The following is a 21,895-nucleotide window of genomic DNA, read 5'->3' as shown; positions in this document are numbered from 1 at the left end:
TTAAAAGCAGCAGTAGCTACTTGGAAATTAAGCAGGTTGCCTGAAGGCACATCCTATATAATAAAAGCCTATGCAGAGAATCACAGACATTCCAGAAAACTGGGATCTTAAGCCAGCCAAAGGAATGACATTTCAATTTCTCAATTTTATTTTTTTATTATTTTGTTAGCTTTTTGTTTTGCTTTTTTCTTTGTTTTCCCTTTTTGTTGTTGCTTTTTTTCTTTCTTCTTTCTTTGTTCTCCTTTTTTTTGTTTGTTCCTTTATTTCCTACTTCTGTTCACATTATTTTTTCCACCACATGAGCAACAGACATGTGAGCGGCACGCTCTTGTCCAGGGAGCATCAGCCCCGTGAGCAGCCAGCTTTGAGCCTAGAGCAGCAGCCTCATGTGGCCTGCCCCTGTCCAAGGAGCAGCAGCTGTGTGAGCAGCCCGCTTCCTCGTCTGAAGAGCAGAAACCACGCGAGCAGTCTGACCTGTCCGAGGAGCAGCAGCCACACGAGCAGTCTTCCTACGTCTGAGGAGAGGCAGCCCTGCGCAGCCCACCCCCATCCGAGGAGCAGCAGCTGCGCACAGCCCGCACCCTGCACTAGTCCAAGGAGCAGCAGCTGCCCAAGCACCTTGCCCTCGCCCGAGCAGCAGCAGCTGCACGAGCAGCCTGCCCAATCCGAGAAACAGCAGCTGTGTGAGCAGCCCGCCCCCATCCGAGGAGCAACAGTTCTGCGAGCGGCCCGGCCCCATTCGAGGAGCAGCGGCAGCCCACCCCGGTCCGAGGAACAGCAACCACACGAGCAGACGGCCCACATCCGAGGAGTGGCAGCTCTACGCAGCACGCACCGGTCCGAGGAGCAAAGCCACAACAGCCTGCACCTGTCCGACAAGCAGCAGCCAGTCCTAGGAGCAGTAGCCCCACAAGCAGCCCACCACATCAGAGGAACAACAGCAGTGTGCAGCCAGCCCCCATTCAAGGATCAGCAGCCACGTGAGCAGTCCGCCCCAGTTCAAGGAGTAGCAGCTGCGTGTGTAGCCCGCCCCATCCAAGGAACAGCAGCCTCGTGATCAGCACATCCTCTGTCTGAGGAACAGCAGCTGTGTGTGAAGCCTCCCCCCCACCAGCCAGAGGAGCCACCACAGCGGTGAACAGCACCCACCACAGGAGCTCCTGCCAACTAAGGAGCAGCTGCTACAACAACCGCCCGAGGAGCAACCACAGCCCGAGGAGCCACTGCCACCCAGGAGCAGCCCCTGAACGACTCAACATCTAGATCTGTCGGTGAGATCAAACATGGGTAGACAAAGAAACCCCCAAAGGAAAGAAAAAGAGGACTTGCCAGAAAAGCAGCTAAGTGAAACCGAGGCATGCAGCATGACAGAAAAAGAATTCAGATTAAGGGTCCTAGAATGCGTAAACCGGATGGAGGAAAAAATCAACAACTTATGCAAGAAACAAGAAGAAACAGATGAAAAAACCAATAAATTATGTAAGAACCAAGAAGAAATGAAGAGTGATATAGCTGCAATAAAAAACACCATTGAAAGTTTCAACAGTAGACTAGGAGAAGTGGAGGACCGAATTAACAAATTAGAAGACAGGGAAACAATACACACCCAAACTGAACTGCAATTGGAGAAAAAAATTAAAAGACAGGAGGAGAGCCTAAGGGAGCTATGGGACAACATGAAACGAAACAACATACGAATAATAGGGGTGCCAGAACAACAGGAAGAGGAACAAGACTTAGAAAACCCATTTGAAGAAATAATATCAGAAAACTTCCCTGAGGTGGGAAAGAAAAAAGTCACACAAGCACAGAGACTCCCAAACAAGGTGAACCCGAAAAGACCCACACCAAGACACATCATAATTACCATGGCAAATGTTCAGGACAAAGAGAGAATCTTAAAGGCTGCAAGAGAGAGACAGAAAGTTACATACAAGGGATTTCCCATTAGAATATCAAATGTTTTCTCAACAGAAACACATCAGGCCAGAAAAGAATGGACAGAAATTTACAAAGTGATGCAAAGCAAAGGACTGAATCCAAGAATACTCTATCCAGCAAGGCTCATTCAAAATGGAAGGGGAAATAAGAAGCTTCACAGACAAAAAAAAGGCTAAGGGAGTTTATCACCACCAAGCCAGCAATGCAAGAAATGCTAAAGGGACTGGTGTAAAAAAAGAAGAAATAAAAAGCTCAGAAAGAAAACAGCCACAAAAATAGAAATGGCTACAAACAAGTACCTTTCACTAATAACTTTAAACGTAAATAGACTAAATGCTCCAATCAAAAGACATCGAGTGGCTGAATGGATAAAAAAACATGACCCATACATTTGCTGTCTACAAGAGACCCACCTCAGAAGAAGGGACTCACACAGACTAAAAGTGAAGGGATGGAAAAATATCTTTCAGGCAAATAGAAATGAAAAAAAAAAGCTGGGGTAGCAATACTTATATCGGACAAAATAGACCTCAAAGTGAAGGCCATAACAAGAGATAAGGGAGGCCACTTCATAATACTAAAGGGATCAATACAACAAGAGGATGTAACCCTGATAAACATTTATGCACCCAATGCCGGAGCACCCAAATACATAAAAACACTCCTGGAAGATAACAAGGGAGAGATCAACAACAATACAATCATAGTAGGGGACTTTAATACACCACTGACATCACTGGATAAATCCTCTAGACAAAAAATTGGCAAAGAAACAGCAATCCTAAATGACTCACTAGATCAGATGGACCTAATTCACATCTTCAGAACATTTCACCCCAAAGCCACGAAATATACATTCTTCTCAAGTGCTCATGGGACATATTCAAAAATAGACCACATATTGGGTCACAAAGTCTCCCAAAATTCAAGAAGATTGAAATCATACCAAGCATCTTCTCAGACCACGATGGCATAATATTAGAAATAAACTACAATAAAAACAACCCAAAATACTCAAACACTTGGAAGCTGAATAGCATGTTATTAAATACTAGAGGCCGGGTGCAAAAAAATTTGTGCACTCGGGGGGGAGGGGGATTCCCTCAGCCCGGCCTGTGCCCACTCACAGTCTGGGACCACTCGGGAGATAACGACCTGCTGGCTTAGGCCTGCTCCCGGGTGGCAGAGGGCAGGCCCAATCCCTAGGTGCAGCCCCTGGTACGGCTCAGAGCAGGGCCGATTGGGGAATTGGGGCACCGCCCCCTGTCATGCACAGAGCAGGGTGGATTGGGAGGTTGCGATGCCACCCTCAGTCACGCTCAGGGTAGGGCCGATTGGGGGGTTGGGGCACCGCCCCGTCACACTCAAGGCAGGGTCGATGGGGAGGTTGTGGCGCCACCTCCTGTCATGCACAGAGCAGGGCCCATCAGGGGGTTGGGGCGCTGCCCCCTGTCACGCACAGAGCAGGGCCGATCAGGGGGTTGGGGCCTTGCCACTGTCACACTCAGGGCAGGGCCGATGGGGAGGTTATGGCTCTACCCCATCACACACAGAGCAGGGCCCGTGGGGTGGGGGGGTTGGGGCACCGCCCTCTATCACCCACAGAGCAGGGCCGATCAGGGGTTTGGGGCTCCACCACTCTCACACTCAGGGCAGGGCTGATGGGGAGGTTATGGCTCTACCCCGTCACACACAGAGCAGGGCCCGTGGGGTGGGGGCATTGGGGTGCCGCACCCTGTCACACACAGAGCCGCAGGGCGATCAGGAGGTTGGGGAGCTCCCCCCTATCAGGCACAGAGCAGGGCCGATCAGGGGGTTGGGGCGCCTTCCCCTGTCAGGAACAGATCAGGGTGGATAGGGAGGTTGTGGCCCCGCCCCCTGTCACACACAGAGCCACAGGGCGATCAGGGGGTTTGGGCGCTGCCCCCTGTCACACTGATCCCGGTGCCGGGAGACCTCGCGGCTTCACTGATCCCGGTGCTGGGAGGCATATTACCCTTTTACTATATAGGATAGAGGTCTGGTGCATGGGTGGGGGCTGGCTGGTTTGCCCTGAAGGGTGTCCCGGATCAGGGTGGGGGTCCCCACTGGGGTGCCTGGCCAGCCTGGGTGAGGGGATGATGGCTGTTTGCAGCTGGTCACACACCCTTCAGGGTGGGGGTCCCCACTGGGGTGCCTGGCCAGTCTGGGTGAGGGGCTGAGGGCTGTTTTCAGGCTGGGACTGAAGCTCCCAACTGCTCCTTTTTTTCTTTTTTTTTCTCTTTTATTCTGAGCCAGCTTTAGCTCTGAGGCTCCAGCTCTTAGGCCTCTGCTCCTGAAAGCAGGTATCTGGTTTGTTTAGGTTCTACAATCGAAACTCTGTATCAACTCCAGGTCTGAGATCCCGGCTAGCTGAAAACTGGTTTCTGGGGTTTTGTTTAGCTTCTATTTTTGTAACTTTGTTTCAAACTGCCAGCTCAGAGGCCTGCAGCGGCAGGCGGGGAACGTTGGAGTCCTCCGTCACTGAAGCAAGCAAGCCTCATGTTAGTTTCAATCTGCCTGGCTGCCGGCCGCCATCTTGGCTGGAAGTTAATTTGCATATCACCCTGATTAGCCAATGGGAAGGGTAGCGGTCGTACACCAATTACCATGTTTCTCTTTTATTAAATAGGAGGATTGATGGGTTACCAATGAGATCAAAGAAGAAATTAAAAACATCCTGGAAACTAATGACAATGAAAACACAACAATCCAAAACCTATGGGACACAATGAAAGCAGTCCTGAGAGTGAAGTTTATAGCTCTACAGGCCTATCTCAAAAAACAAGAAAAAATGGTAGTAAATCAACTAACTCTACAACTTAAAGAATTAGAAAGAGAGCAACAAGAAAACCCCAGAGTGAGCAGAAGGAAGGAGATAATAAAGATTAGAGCAGAAATAAATGACATAGAGACCAAAAAAAACAATACAGAAAATCAATGAAACCAAGAGCTGGTTCTTTGAAAGGATAAACAAGATTGACAAACCTCTAGCCAGGCTCACCAAGAAGCAAAGAGAGAGGACCCAAATAAATAAAATCAGAAATGATAGAGGCGAAATAACAACAGACCCCACAGAAATACAAATGATTGTTAAAAAATACTATGGACAGCACTACTCCAACAAACTAGACAACCTGGAGGAAATGGACAAATTCCTAGAAAAATACAACATTCCAAAACTCAATCAGGAAGAATCTAAAAATCTCAATAGGCCAATAACTATGGAAGAAACTGAAGCAGTCATCAAAAAGCTTCCATCAAACAAAAGCCCAGGACCAGACGGCTTCACAGGGGAGTTTTACCGAACATTCAAGGAAGAACTAAAACCTATCCTCCTCAGACTACTACAAAAAATTCAAGAGGAAGGAACACTTCCAAGCTCATTCTATGAAGCCAGCATCACCTTAATACCAAAACCAGGTAAAGACAAAACAATGAAAGAGAATTATAGGCCAATATCCCTCATGAACATAGATGCCAAAATCCTCAACAAAATCTTAGCAAATCGGATCCAGCAGTACATCAGAAAGATCATACACCATGACCAAGTAGGATTTATCCCAGGGATGCAAGGATGGTACAATATCCGCAAATCAATAAACGTGATACATCACATAAACAAATTGAAAGAAAAAAACCACATGGTCATATCAATTGATGCAGAAAAAGCATTTGAAAAAATCCAACACTCATTTTTGATAAAAACTCTCAGCAAGGTGGGAATAGAAGGATCATACCTCAACATAATAAAAGCCATACATGACAGGCCCACAGCCAACATCATACTCAATGGACAAAAACTAACATCATTTCCCCTAAGAACAGGAACAAGACAGGGATGCCCACTCTCACCACTCCTGTTCAACATAGTACTGGAAGTATTAGCCATTGCAATTAGACAAGAAGAAGAAATAAAAGGCATCCAAAATGGAAAAGAGGAAGTAAAACTGTCCTTATTTGCGGACGACGTGATATTATACATACAAAACCCTAGAGACTCCATCAAAAAGCTACTAGACTTAATACATGAATTTGGCAATGTAGCAGGATACAATATTAACCCCAAGAAATCTGAGGCATTTCTATACACCAATAGTGAACTTTCAGAAAGAGAGATTATAAAAACAATCCCGTTTACCATCGCACCAAAAAAATTAAGCTACCTAGGAATAAACTTAACTAAAGAGGTAAAAGACCTCTACTCAGAAAACTACAGGACGTTGAAAAAAGAGATAGAGGAAGACATAAACAGATGGAAGAACATACCATGTTCATGGATTGGTAGAATCAACATCATTAAAATGTCCATACTACCCAAAGCAATCTATAAATTCAACGCACTTCCCATTAAAATACCAACGGCATACTTCAGAGATCTAGAACGAACTCTCCAAAAATTCATCTGGAATAAAAAAAGACCCCGAATAGCTGCAGCGATCCTGAGAAAGAACAAAGTAGGTGGGATCTCAAGCTGTATTACAAAGCCACTGTTCTCAAAACTGCCTGGTACTGGCACCAGAACAGACTTATAGATCAATGGAATAGAATAGAGAGCCCAGAAATCGGCCCAAACCAATATGCTCAATTAATATTTGACAAAGGAGGCAAAAACATACAATGGAGCCAAGATAGTCTCTTCAATAAATGGTGTTGGGAAAATTGGACAGATATATGCAAGAAAATGAAACTAGACCACCAACTTACACCATACACAAAAATAAACTCAAAATGGATAAAGGACTTAAATGTACGACAGGAAACCATAAAAATTCTAGAAGAATTCAAAGGCCACAAAATCTCAGACATATGCCAAAGCAATTTCTTCACTGATACAGCTCCTAGGGCACTTGAAACTAAAGAGAAAATGAACAAATGGGACTACATCAAAATAAAAAGCTTCTGCACAGCAAAAGAAACCATCAACAAAACAACAAGAAAGCCCACTGCGTGGGAAAACATATTTGCCAATGTCATATCTGATAAGGGCCTAATCTCCAAAATTTATAGGGAACTCATACAACTTAACAAAAGGAAGATAAACAATCCAATCCAAAAATGGGCAAAGGATCTAAATAGACACCTTTCAAAAAAGGGCATTCAGAAAGCCAAGAGACATATGAAAACATGCTCAAAGTCACTAATCATCCAAGAGATGCAAATCAAAACAACAATGAGGTACCATCTCACACCTGTCAGAATGGCTATCATCAATAAATCAACAAACGACAAGTGCTGGAGAGGATGTGGAGAAAAAGGAACACTCGTGTACTGCTGGTGGGAATGCAGACTGGTGCAGCCACTATGGAAGACAGTATGGTGTTTCCTCAAAAAACTGAAAATGGAACTCCCATTTGACCCTGTGATCCCACTCCTAGGCTTATATCCCAAGAAACCAGAAACACCAATCAGAAAGGATATATGCACCTATATGTTCATAGCAGCACAATTCACCATAGCTAAGATCTGGAAACAGCCTAAGTGCCCATCAGTAGATGAATGGATTAGAAAACTGTGGTACATCTACACGATGGAATACTATGCTACTATAAAAAAGAAGGAACTCTTACCATTTGCAATGTCATGGATGGAACTGGAGAGCATTATGCTAAGTGAAATAAGCCAGTCAATGAAGGAAAAATACCACATGATCTCACTCATTCATGGATAATAAAGACCATTATAAACTTTTGAACAATAATAGATACAGAGGCAGAGCTGCCTCAAACAGATTGTCAAACTGCAGCGGGAAAGCCGGGGAGGGTTGGGGGGCAGGAGGGACGGGGGTAAGAGATCAACCGAAGGACTTGTATGCATGCATATAAGCATAACCAATGGACATAAGACACTGGAGGGTAGGGGAGGCCAGGGGATTGTCAAGGACGGGGAAAAAAAGGAGACATATGTAATACTCTTTGTAATACTTTAAGCAATAAAACAATAAAGAAAATATTAATAATAAAAAAAGCCTATGCAAATCAACCGAACTGCGGAACAACTGGTGGAATTAACAGTCGTTATGATGTGCACTGACCACCAAGGGGCAGATGCTCAACACAGGAGCTGCCCCCGCCCGCAGGACCCAGGACAGCAAAGGCGGGTGCCACTGGGGGTTCCCTAATCGCCCTGCCAGTTGCCCCACAAATCAGCCCTGATCGCCAGCCAGGCCTAGGGACCCTACCCATGCACGAATTTTGTGCACCGGGCTGCTAGTAGTTAAATAAGTGACTAGTAAACATTCTCTGGCTGATTCCTGAATAAATCATGCTCCAGACCAAGTGCTCCACTGTATACAGTCTTCAAGCAGAAAATACAAGGCAGGGGGATCAACACTGGCTCAAGGAAGTAAGACTTGAATTTTTCATTATCCAGGCCTAGACTACCACACACACCTTGATCAAGCAGAGCTCCTTGGGCTCAGTACTATCCAGATTATCTAAAAAGTATTACAAATTAGTAGTAAAGAAAAAACCAGAGAGGAGAGGCTGATTGAGGCACAACAATTATTTTGCTCCTAAAAACTAGATCCTTCTACCTATCCCCTTTCCAAATCTTATTATTTCTCCTCCTTATGTGTCCCTCTATTCTCCTTCACAAGAAAAATAATTCTACTACAGAATTCTATGTTGCTTTCTTCCTCTTTTGCTTTTAAAAGAAGAAACTTAGTGGAAATCAAGTCAATGATAATTAACTTGGTCTTGTCTTTGTTATGGGAAAGGTTAAAATACACAGCCACTAGTCCAATTAGAGTGGAGAAAACCAATCAGCATTATTCTTTCTCTCCAGCCATTAAATACTATGGCTTAAATCAACTAGTTTCAGGGAAAGCAAAGAAGACAGCAGGCAAATGACATAATCAGATTTAGCCACTTAATCTGAAAAATTAGGGCTTTATCAGTTCCATTAATCACCCAAAAAAGTATTTGGGCAACATTAGATGGGTGCCATCCCAAATGATCAGATCTTTGATTTGCAAACAGAATGTGGCTTAATAACCAAAACACAGAACTAGATATCTAGAGCCTAAAATAATTCCATTTAACAGGTTTAACAATATGTAGCACACACTATCCAGGTGACAGAAACACCTCTCAATGACAGGTAGCAAATCCTAAACATCTCCATAGATCACTTAGCAGCTGGAGGGCTATGGCTAACCCTTGAAGGTGAATTCAGAATAGAATGGAAACTCAGTACTAGACTTGTTTTCAGAAAAGGGAAGTATGAATCTCACTGAATTCGAGGTTCAGATCAAAACCAGAAGTTGTGCTACATTAAGAAAAACACTGGTCTACAACTACAAGGAAGTTATTTGGAGGAACGGGGTGAAAAGCAGTTAGCTAAGATTTAACTTGCATATGTTGTTTTCTTTACTAAAATCAGCCCCCAGGAGAAATATAACCTTGTTTGAGCCTTGTTGATGGTACTTTCCTCTCCATCAATTCATCTCTTCCTACCCCCTCCCCAGAAATAGGATTATAGCTCAAGTCATCTGAAAGCCTCACCAGAAAACTGTTTCAAAGGGAAGGCTCCATGGGAAGGACAACAGAGAAAGAAGTTACTCATATGTCTTTGGTAATGTTCATCCAAACCAGTTTTTATTATCTTTCAATGGATAAGAACTCCTCAACTAGTAGAGTAAATTCATTCACAAAAAGGTAATAAAATTAAATAAACACTTTATTTAATTTCTTATCTGTCTCCAAATCTATTTCATTAGGAATTTACAGCACCTTATTGTCACATAACCATGGTTTCTATTTTCTTGATTAAACTGTAGCTCTACTGTAATGGAGGTAAAGGCTTAATTTAGAAGTACAGGAATTATCCTAATTTATACAATAGTAGTAAACATCCTAATTACCTACCTTTTGAGCATTTTATAGTACACTGTGTCCTTTTGCTTCATATTTCCCCACTTGGACTGTAAAACTTGAACCTAGGTCTTCTACTTTTCTTATAACATCCATAGAGCCCACCACTAGGATAGGCACAAAGCCAGGCCCTGTTTATATAAAACTAAACATATTTTGAGTGCCAATCCTGTGTAAGGCATTCTAATATTTGTCCCAAAGGACTAAGAGAAATATGTGATATACCACACAACAATAGCAGGCCTTTTATCCTCCCAGCCTAACGCATTTCACCTTGATGCCAAGACACTGTCATTCTCTAACTGTCATCTGTTTATTTACATGCTTTTAATTCTATATCAAATGAAAATTTTTGTGAAAGTAATTTAAGCACAGTTGAAATATCACTCAAATGATGTTACCATATGGCCCAACCATAAATATGGTTTCCACTCATAACACCTACACGTCACAACCAGAGAACTAGATTCCAGATTTTCAAAACTCTAAATTTTACATCCATAAAATAGAATTTGATTCTTTTGTGTTGCTGACTGCACTCATTAATTTGCTTTAAAATAATAATCTTCAAACACAATTTTCAGCAGCTGCCTTAAAGAAAATTGCTAACCCCTGCTAATTTAGATAAAACCAATATCCAAAGCACTCCTGACTTTTCATTTAATCCCACTTCATCTCCATTCCCGAACCTCATTCCTCACCACTCCCCAGCCCCCACCCTCATCACACATATCAGCGCAGCACTTTTGAGATCAATCATAACCTTTGTGACTGCTCAAGCCCTGTACCCCTTCCTGGAATACCCTCCTTTCAGTCCAGCCCATTATATTCACCACCTCACTATAGGTGGTTGCTCAAAACTCATTTTCTTACGGAAGTGTTCTATGATTTCTCTCATGGTTTAAACATTTTCTGAACATGCTATGTGTCAGACACTGTCATGTAATTTTGCGTAAATCAATACATTTCTCACGTTTTGTTATACGAATTTTGGATGTCAGCTCTGGTCTCTACCCAGCCCTGGCCACAGCTTCACGAGGACCCTATGACCCTGAACACCGTAAGAGGGATGTCCTTAGACGTCCATTGGCACAGTAACTGTAGTCCTATAGCAGGCATTTTGGGTGAAATACAGTCCGAGGGCAGGAGTTCAGCGAAGTGAATGGCATTAGTGGGCTAACCTTGGGGAGGCTGGGACAGCCGGAGGGACAGGACAGGAGAAAGTTTAGACTACAGGGTAGGGCAAAAGCCCGACGAAGGGCGTCTCAGGAAGTCTCTGGGGCGTTGTCCCAAGGCAGGCAGCCTCAGAGCCCAGAACCAGGCAGGGCAGGGCCGGCTCACCTGTGAGGGCAGCACGTTGCCAAGACTCGGAACCGAAGAGCAGGTCACGGTAGCGCTGGAAAGCCTCGTCGAGGACGGAGCAGCCCGACTGCGCGGCGGATCTGACGTGGTACTTGAATTGGAAGCTGTGCGGGGAGATGGTGTAGTACCAGTCGGAGGTCTGGATGTATTGGGGCCAAGGCCACAGGGCCGTGGCGGGCTCAGCGAACGCTGCCGCCAGCAGCAGCGAAAGCCAGAGCCTGGAGCCTGCCATGGCCCGCCAGTCTCCTCGGTCCCAGCGGGCCGGACCACGTGACTGCCGGGTCAGGTGAGCGGCGCCCGCGTGACAACCGGCGTGTCACGTGACCGGGTGCTGCTCTTCACCCGCGATTCCGGAACACAACCCTGCCCCCTTCTCCTGGCGACCCCGGGCCTCCAGCGACTTGGGCAGCCGAGGGTGATGGGCATCGGCGATGGCCTGGTGGCGCATTCGCTGGTGTTCACCGCCGATGCCATGCCTGCACTCATCATAGCGCTGTGAGCGCCCCAGGCTATTGAAGTGCTACGAAGGGAGCAGGAAAGTCCTCAGACTGGGGACTTCTAGGCTGAATCATGAAGGAAGAATAAGAGTTCGCCAGGAAGCAGAAGAGAGGATTAAAACCACAGATTGTGATTCGAAATGCTGTGGGGCTAGGATTAGGTAGTAGGAATCGCCCTTCTAGAGAGGAGATCATAAGATCACAAAAATATGATCTACTTATAACTGGGAATGGGGGGGGGGGGGAGGGATGTGCTTTCAGAGCAAGCTCGAGGTGTCCCAATTCCTGCTTCTAGTGGCTCTTCTCTTGATGGTTGATAATCTCCAAGTAACTGTCCCCCAATCCCTTCCCCCCAGCCAAAACTTCACAAACTGGGGGTCTGTCCTTACTGGAAGTAGTAAGACAATGGTTGAACTTTAGGTTCAATATGGAGAATGCCCAGAAATAAGACAGGGGCCTGGTCCTACAGGAGCTTATATAGAAGTCCAAGGCCAGGACTTCATTATGTGTGCAATTGAAAATCATCCCCTGATATCTGCATTTTATTTTATTTTATTTTATTTTTTTATTTTTTTTTTATTGCTTAAAGTATTACAAAGGGTATTACATATGTATCCATTTTATCCCCCCGCCCTAGACAGTCCCCTAGCCTTCCCTATCACCCAGTGTCTTATGTCCATTGGTTATGCTTATATGCATGCATACAAGTCCTTCGGTTGATCTCTTACCCCCGTCCCTCCTGCCCCCCAACCCTCCCCGGCTTTCCCGCTGCAGTTTGACAATCTGTTTGAGGCAGCTCTGCCTCTGTATCTATTATTGTTCAAAAAAATATGGAACGCTTCACGAATTTGCGTGTCATCCTTGCGCAGGGGCCATGCTAATCTTCTCTGTATCGTTCCAATTTTAGTATATGTGCTGCCGAAGCGAGCACGATATCTGCATTTTAGAAATCTCATGTTGAGTAGTTGGATGAAGATGAATCCAGTTAGTTAAAAAAAAAAAAAGTAAATGGAAAGCTTGAATTATAGCAGTGGGGAAGGAAGAGAGCTATAGATCCAGGAAATAGTGGGTATTCAGAAGCACAGGGCTTTATACAAGAGAGGTTTCTTGAGTCAGGGACACTGTCTTCCTTTTTCACTGTTATATTATCAGAGTGTAGTTGAATCACAGACTAAAAAAGGAGAATAAAATAATGCTATTGTGTGGCATTATTTGGCTGGTACATAAGTTTTTTTAAATCATAAAGTTTTATTTTAGTATTAGAAAAAGTGTGAAGGTCAGGAAAATGAACTTTTCAAAATAAAGGGCTCAGATGAACAGCTATATGCTAACAAGCTGGACAATCTGGAGGAAATGGACAAATTCCTAGCAAAATACAATCTTCCAAAACTGAATCAGGAAGAATGAGAAAACCTGAATAAGCTAATAACAAAAAAACGAAATTGAAGCAGTAATAAAAAAAAAAACACAAAAAACAACTCCCACCAAACAAAAGCCCGATCCAGATGGCTTCACAGTGGAGTTTCACCAAACAGTCAAAGAAGAACTAACACCTATACTCAAAAAATATTCCAAAAAAAATCCAAGAGGAAGGAACACTTCCAGGCTCTTTTCATGAGGCCAGCATTATCCTGATTCCAAAACCAGATAAAGATACTACAAAGAAAGAGAATTGCAGGCCAATATCCCGGATGAACATAGATCCTAAAATCCTCAACAAAATATTAGCTAATCAGATGCAGCAATATATTAAAAAGATCATACACCATGACCAAGCGGGATTTATTCCAGGGATGTAAGGCTGGTACAATGTTCACAAATCAATAAATGTGATACATCACATAAACAAATTGAAAGCCAAAAATCACATGATCACATCAATAGACACAGAAAAAGCATTCAACAAAATCCCGGACCCACTTTTGAAAGTAGATAAATAACAAAAATAATATAATATTTGGTTGTTTTGTCTATTTTTTCTTTTATTTTTTTAAATATATTTTATTGATTTTTTACAGAAAGGGAGAGGTATAGAGAGTTAGAAACATCAATGAGAGAGAAACATCAATTCAGCTGCCTCCTGCACACTCCCCACTGGGGATGTGCCGGCAACCAAGGTACATGCCCTTGACCAGAACCGAACCTGGGACCCTTCAGTCTGCAGGCCAACACTCCATCCACTGAGCCAAACTGGCCAGGGCTATGTTTCCTTTTATTAAAGACAGGTTATTAAATGAATAAAACATGCTTTAACTTCCATATCTATAGCTTCTGGTAAATTAGTTTACATAACAGAAAAATAATTCACCGTCAGATAATGTGCCCAGATTTTTGGTCGCCACTCTAGATGCAGAAAGGAGGAAATGGCTAATTTTATCTGGGGGAGTCTTTCACAAAGGATGTGACTTTTGAGCTAACTCCCAAGGCATGAGTTAGCCAATCAGGCAAGGAGAGTATAGAGAAAGCACAGGGGTGTGAAAGAAAATTCCACACTGATCCACAGGGCTTATGGAATAGCAGAAGAAGATACTAGTAATCATGTGCCATGATTATCTCACTTTTACCATACTCCCCTCTCCCTAGAATCCCTCTCCCACCTCCCACTTCTACTCCCACCACCTACCTGAAAGTTTAAGCTTATATTTTACCACCCTGCAAATCTTCTCTGATTCCTCAAACTTGGGTAAAATCCCATAACCCTTTGAGCTTATCTCCATCAGAGCACTTATCTCATAGTATTGTAATTGCCTGTCCATTTGTCTGTCTTCTCCACTAAAGTAAAAGGTCCTCAAACAACAGATTCTGTGTTCAGTGTCTATCATAGAGTAGATACTCAATGAAGATTTGTTAAGTGAACGGCTGAAGAGCCCTGAATACCTCTTTTCTTAGTTAGCAGCTTCTACATATCCTTCAGGTCTTAGCCTAAACCAGGGCCTCTGATGTTAGGATTTTTAGACCCAAATAGAACAAATTTATATAGTTAAGATAATTATGTGGTGTTTAAGGCCCTTTAAATAAGGGCTCCTTTTGCTTAAACTACATCTTGTTCCAGGTATCCTGATGGCTGCTCTATCTGTAATTATATTGTCTTTAGTCTGAACTCTTAGGCCTTCCTGCCTATAGCCTTAATGGTTATAGATGCTAATGCTGGCCAAATCCAAAGTAATAATCTGAAACTCCTTAAGTGGGATGTCAATTAAACCATAACCTGAGTATATAAGTCCTTTACAGAAAATCATTCAGACCCTACATTATCGCCCACTGGAATTCCAGATTGCCCTGAAAGATTTATCACTCACTCCTTGCTTTCCTCCCATTCTCTTCCTGCCTGGGTCTTCCATAATTATTTTCCATTCTTACCTAGTAGCCAGACTACAGTCTCCAGGAACTCTAGAGCACCGATACCTTCAACTTTTCTCTCCTTTAGCCATCTGTTACCATTTGGCTTTAGAAATGTTAGTGCCATATGATTGTGATACAGATTTCTAAAATGTCCAATTTCACTGATGCTACAGGTGGACTTCTTAGTGCTAAGAGCATCAGGTAAAAAGTCTTTCTTCTGTTGGGAGCAGCTTTTGGATCTTTCTCTTGGATTCCTTTTCTTCACGTTGGGATTGACTATCCCTCTTAAAATTTGTCTCCAATGTGGGTGTCACGGAAAATGCCCTGGGCCTGGATTGGAGCAGGATGTAGTCTAGGCTGAAGGTGCCAGGTGATGATGCCTAGATCATCTATATAGAGTATTCAATAGAGATCTGGGTCAAGGCCCCAGCTATAATGGTCCTTGGCATAGAGCAGGGGTCCTCAAACTACGGCCCACGGGCCACATGCAAATACAAATATTGTATTTGTTCCCGTTTTTTTTTTTTTTTTTTTTTTACTTCAAAATAAGATATGTGCAGTGTGCATAGGAATTTGTTCATAGTTTTTTTTAAAAACTATAGTCCAGCCCTCCAACGGTCTGAGGGACAGTGAACTGGCCCCCTGTTTAAAAAGTTTGAGGACCCCTGGCATAGAGTATCCTCAGCATGCTTCTCCCATAGAGATCTGGCAGGGTTATAGCCACATTAAGCAGTTGGTCAGAATTTAATGATTTGAAGATTGTGCTATCTTATCTAATAAAGAGGGAATATGCAAATTGACCCTCACGCCACAATGGTCAAGATGGCTGCGCCCACAGCAGAGGCAGGGATTCTGTAACACAAGATGGCTATGCCCACAACAGAGGCCGAGTTCCCATAGTAGTCTTAACGAGCAATCAGCAAGGACCTGATGCTGCATGGTGCTGGGCCCAGGCAGGGGACCTCAGGCCACGCCCCCCTCCTGGCAGGGCTTGATGGGGATGCCACCCACCTGGCAGGGCTTGACAGAGAACCTCAGGTCGCACCCCCAGCTCCAATGTCGGGCCATGAGACCTGAAGCCGTGCCCTCCATCCAGCGGGGCTTGACAGGGGACCTCAGGCTGTGCCCCCTGCCCAGTAGGGCTTGATGGGGGACCTCAGGCTGCACCCCGCCCTGGCACCAGGCCAGAGGACCTGAGGCCATGCCCCCCACCCGGCAGGACTTGACAGCGACCTCAAGGCATGCCCACTGCCCCAGCCCAGGTCAGGGGACCTCAGGCCACGCACCCTGCCCTGGGTGGGGGAACCTGAGGCTGCGCCCCCCGCATGGCAGGACTTGACTGGGGTGGGGCCAGCCAGGTCTGGATTTAGCCCAATGGGGGTGGGGATGGCCGGGTCTGGGTCTCACGCAATTTCGAGGCACACATGGGTGGGCAGGGACTTGACTCTGGTTCCCATGGTGGGCCTCAGATTCTGACAGGAGGAAGATTTTCACATACATTTTACTAATTTTCTTTCATCTCTGACACTTATATTATAGAGAAAGGGCAAATAGAAATATTAAAATATTTTCTCTAATTAATTCCCTTTTAATGTGCACAAATTTCATGCTCCAGGTCACTAGTCTTGAATAAAGACCAAGCTACCAGCCCTAGCCAGGTTGGCTCAGTGGATAGAGTGTCGGCCTGTGAACTAAAGGGTCCTGGGTTTAATTCTAGTCAAGGGCACATGCCCAGATTGCAGGCTCCATCCTCAGTAGGGGGCATGCAGGAGGCAGCTGATTAATTATTCTCTCTCATCAGTGATGTTTCTATCTCCCACTCCCTCTCCCTTCCTCTCTGAAATCTATAAAGATATATTTTTTAAAAAGACCAATCATCCATAAAATTCTATAAAGAATTAACCTCTAACAAAAAAGCATTGTACTACTGAATGCAAACCATTATATATTGTTTGTAATGTATATTTGAAAACTTTGCTTAAGCCTCTATTGTACTGGTAAACTTCTCCTTGAACTAAAACAACAACAATTTCTGCACACACACCAGAAAGAAGTACAAAGATCTAAGGGAAATTTTTGAAAATCAAAAAGTATAGACCTAGATGTGATCTTAGAAATTATCTATTTCACTTCTCTCATTTAAGATAGGAGAACTGAGAACCAGGGAAGTGAAGTGCTATTCCTCAAAAGCAAGACTAGGATATTAATCATAGTGATACTTCTAGCACTGAGCAAAGTGTCAAGTACATAGTGGGTGCTCGATAGATGCTTTCAAATTACTAAATTAATTCCTCGTTAGACATAGTACAGTGCTTTGCATACAGTAGGAACACCAATAAATGTGTATATTGATATTATTCAACCAAATGTGACCATACTCAGAGAGAGTTATGGCTGGAAACAGACCATAGATGTGCCTCTGAAAATGCCTGCAGTCATCTAGTCTCAAAATTGAATGCAGTTTGATAATGGAGCCCACTATGCCTACATCCTGATCTTAGCCCACTGTTTTATTCTAGAGAGAAATGATTATTGGATTTAAATGTGCATGGGGCACCCTAATCAGTTTGGCTCAGTGGATAGAGCATTAACCTGCGGACTCAAGGGTCCCAGGTTTGATTCCGGTCAAGGGCATGTACTTTGGTTGTGGGCACATACCCAGTAGAGAGTGTACAGGAGGCAGCTGATTGATGTTTCTTGCTCTCTATCTCTCTCCCTTCCTCTCTGTAAAAAAATCAATAAAATATATTTTTAAAATGTGCATGGGGCAACTTTCAATTACTTTAGAACTACAAAGAAGCAATGATGTAAATGTTCTACAAGTCATTGTGTTTGACCAATGCTTTTCTCCCTTGGAAATAGCTGATTTATCTTCCTAAGGATAGTTTGCTTAGGTAGATATTAAAATCTGCTAACCTTTCTTGTGAACCAGATAGTGGTAGGAGGCCAGTAGAAGGATAAGGAATTTTTCAGAGCCAACAAGTGAACACATAGAGCTCTAACCATGGAGACAAATTTAAAAGAAACAGTGATCTTTCCCAATGAGATATGTAATATAAGAATGCTTCAGAAATGAAAAGGATCCTTCATGTTAAATGCTTGATCTGAGATCTAGTTGATAGGAAGAGAACTCCAACTAGCTCAACAGTGGGAAATTTATTATCTTCACCAGCATCTAAAGCTAATTATAGCCAGGGTCAAATGGGCTGAAATATCTATTAGGAATCAATGTTACTCCTTCGTCTCTCAGGACCCATTCTGTCTGTCATCTCCATCCCTGCATCTGCTTCATTCTCTTGCTCTTCCTAATTTATTCCCTTAGTATTCCAGTTTCAAATTCTCCAGAGAGAGAATATGAGTGAACCAGCTAAGAACTCGTGCTAGTGAGAGAATGGATTCACTTAGAAGAGGATATGTGGGAAGGCAAATGATGGCCATTTCTTTATTATAAAAACAACACATATTTGGTTTTAAAAATTAAAACAGGCAGCGATCGGCGGCAGCGGGGGTGGGGTGGTGGGGAGGCTGTTTCTTGGGTGGGTGGCCCGGGCGCTAGTGCCGCCCCGGTCCCCAGGCCAGCCGGCCCCCACGTCGCCCGCCTGCCCGCCCGCCCGCCCGCCCGTCAGCGCCAGTGGCTTGGTTTCCGCGGCCTCCCCCAAACCACTTTGTCTCAACCAGGGTTGCCACTACTGGAGAGTGAAACATGACTGAGGATTCTCAGAGAAACTTTCAGTCAGTATATTATGAGAAAGTGGGTTTTCGTGGAGTTGAAGAAAAGAAATCATTAGAAATTCTCCTAAAAGTTGACCGTTTGGATACTGAGAAACTTCGTACTTTTAGTCAAAGGTTTCCTCTCCGGCCTATGTCCCGTGCATTGGTATGGAAGGTGCATCTAGGGATCCTGCCTCCACACCGTGAGTCCACGCCCGGGGATGGTGTATCGTAAGGGGCAGTACTTGGATGTCGTCCTTCATGCCCTGAAAGTCGTTTGCTTTGTCAGCGATGCCACAGCTCAGGGTGAAGTCTATCTCCCCATGTATCTGCTGGAGTCTGGAAAGTTGCCTCAAAGTCCCTCTTCCCCGCTGAGGCCAGAAGATCTTTAACAACAAAATATTAGAGCATAAAGTAAGCAGTATTCTGCAAATTTTTCCGTTATTAATATACTAGAGGCCCAGTGCACAAAAATTTGTGCACTCGGGAGGGTGCCTCAGCCTGGCCTGTGCCCTCTCACAGTCTGGGACGCCTCAGGGGATGTTCACCTGCTGGCTTAGGCCCGCTCCCAGGGGCATCAGGCCTAAGCTGTCAGTCAAACATCCCTCTGGCAGCCCGGAATGTCCACTTACCAGCGGGGAGCAGGCCTAAGCTGCAGTCAGTCATTCTTAGTGCTGCTGAGGAGGCGGGAGAGGCTTCCACCACCACCGCTGTGCTGGCAGCCATCAGCCTGGCTTGTGGCTGAGCAGAGCTCCCACTATGGGAGAGCACTGACCACCAGAGGGCAGCTCCTGCATTGAGTGTCTGCCCCCTGGTGGTCAGTGTGTGTCATAGTGACCAGTCATTCCCAGTCTTTCTGCTGTTAGGGTCAGTTTGCATATTACCCTTTTATTATACAGGATGGAGGCCTGGTGCATGGGTGGGGGCCAGCTGGTTTGCTCTGAAGGGTGATCTGGATCAGGTTGGGGGTCCCGCTTGGGTGCCTGGCCATCCTGGGTGAGGGGCTGATGGCTGTTTGCAGCTGGTCACACGCCCTTCAGGGTGGGGGTCCCCACTGGGGTGCCTGGCCAGCCTGGGAGAGGGGCTGAGGGCCGTTTTCAGGCTGGCCACAGCCCCTTCGGGGTGGGGGTCCCTACTGGGGTGCCTGGCCAGCCTGGGTGAGGGGCTGATGGCTATTTTCAGGCTGGCTGCGCCCCCCAGTGACCCAAGCTCTCAGCCTCTCCTTTTTTTCTTTTTTTCCATGGCGGCCTAGAAGCAGGTTTCTGGGATTTATTTATCTTCTATAATTGAAACTTTGTAGCCTTGAGTGGAACCCAGTGCCGGCCAGGGCTTCCTCCATCGGCGGGGGCAACCCAAGCCTCCTGCTCACTCCAGCTCTGTGGCTGCCACCATTTTCATGAAGGAGTGATGGAGTGATGGTTAATTTGCATATCACTCTTTTATTAGATAGCCTTATGTAAAAGAGCTAATATTCTGCCCCCCCCCCCCGTTTCATAAAGATATAATTCACATACAACACTGTGTAAGTTTAGGTTTTACAGCATATTGATTTGATTTACTGATAGCATGCAGTGATTACCACAATAAATTTAGGTAATGTCCATCACCTCATATAGATACAAAAATATATGCATTTTTTTTCTGTGTGATGAACGTTGTTAGGATCTACTCTTTTAACTACTTCTTATACATCATACAACAGTGTTAGCTATAGTCACCATGCTGTACATTACATTCCTAGTACATATTTATTTTATAACTGCAAGTTTGTGCCTTTTAACCACTTTCTTCCATTCCCCCTCTCCAGCACCATAATATTGTTTTTAAAAGCTGAATAATAAAACAATAACAATAAATAAAATTTATTGTGTACTTATCATGTGCCAGACACTATTTTAAGGACTCTATTATAAGTTAATTTATTTAAGCCTTACTATAACTTTATGATTGATACAGGTGCTCTTATTTTTTCCATTTTATAATAAGGAAACCCGAATTGAGAGGTTAAATAACTCACCCAAGATTATATAGTGAGTTGGAATATTGTAGATGTTCCATCGTCTATTTACCCAGTTCCCTATTAATGCACATTTACATTGATTCACATTTTCTCAGATATAAAGAATACTACAATGACAATTATAGAGGATATTGGTTGTTGTGACAGCATCTATTTTTATCCTTTCTCACTATTAATACCTCATTTTTCACTTGGAAATTTCATCCTTTAGTTTTGCAGCTTGGATGAAATTGACCACATCCCCAGGCCCTCCCTGGCTTAAACCATGTAATCAGGGCTACTTTCCTCATCCCCTCGCTATAAACAGAAACACAGGATAAAAATTTACATTCCCAGCCCTAACCGGTTTGGCTCAGTGGATAGAGTGTCGGCCTGCAAACTGAAAAATTTACATTCCACCAATAATGTGTGAAAATATCAATTTCATTACTCTCCTCCAACATTAGTGTTATCTCTTCATTGCTACCATTGATGCCTTGGATTTTTTAAAGAGGTATCCTATATAATAAAAGGCTAATATGTAAATCAACCAAACAGCAGAATGATCAGTCGCTATGACATGCACTGACCAACAGGGGGCAGACACTCAATGCAGGAGCTGCTGCCTGGTGGTCAGTGCACTCTCACAGGGGGAGCGCCGCTTAGCCAGAAGCCAGGCTCATGGCGGGCGAGCACAGCAGCAGTGGTGGAAGCCTCTCCCTCCTCCGCTGTCAAACATCTCCCAAGGACTCCCAGACTTTGAGAGGGCACAGGTGGGATGGAGGGACACCCCCCCCCCGAGTGCACAAATTTTGTGCACTGGGCCTCTAGTAACTAATAAAATTGATAAATATGCTCTTGCAAAACAGAAACAGAGCATATAACTTTACATCATTATAGGAAAAGAAACGGACCAAAGAAAACTGGTTCATTCTGGCAAAATAAGGGGTAAAGGAAAGGAAGCAACAAGAACATGTAATTAACAGAAAATACAAAGATTAGGAAAATAGGATAAGCCCAATATATCTAAACTAGGGGCCCGGTGCACGAAATTCGTGCACTGGGTGTGTGTGTGGGGGGGGGGGGGGAGTGTCCCTCAGCCCAGCCTGCCCCCTCTCACATACTGGGAGCCCTCAGGCGTTGACCCCCAT

At 44.4% G+C, this 21,895-nt stretch overlaps 1 protein-coding gene and 1 non-coding gene across 2 annotated transcripts in view; both read right to left on the bottom strand.

Moving 5' to 3' along the window:
- The window catches only part of HEXA (hexosaminidase subunit alpha), a 35,600-nt gene extending 24,125 nt beyond the window's left edge, over positions 1 to 11,475 (bottom strand). Inside the window, exon 1 of the mRNA XM_059657962.1 lies at positions 11,175 to 11,475. Within this exon, the coding sequence (XP_059513945.1) occupies positions 11,175 to 11,427 (253 nt within the window). The 5' untranslated portion in view covers positions 11,428 to 11,475. The remainder of the gene's footprint in view (positions 1 to 11,174) is intronic.
- A 1,041-nt stretch (positions 11,476 to 12,516) lies between these two features.
- On the bottom strand, positions 12,517 to 12,623 carry LOC132223384 (U6 spliceosomal RNA). The gene has a single exon (XR_009450468.1). It is a non-coding gene; the product is annotated as a U6 spliceosomal RNA (small nuclear RNA).
- Positions 12,624 to 21,895: the final 9,272 nt, after the last annotated feature.

This window comes from Myotis daubentonii, chromosome 1 (genome assembly GCF_963259705.1).
Source record: "Myotis daubentonii chromosome 1, mMyoDau2.1, whole genome shotgun sequence".
In the NCBI taxonomy this organism is placed as follows: domain Eukaryota; kingdom Metazoa; phylum Chordata; class Mammalia; order Chiroptera; family Vespertilionidae; genus Myotis; species Myotis daubentonii.
Note: the sequence above shows the minus strand (reverse complement) of the source record. Positions and strands in the feature narration are given on the sequence as shown.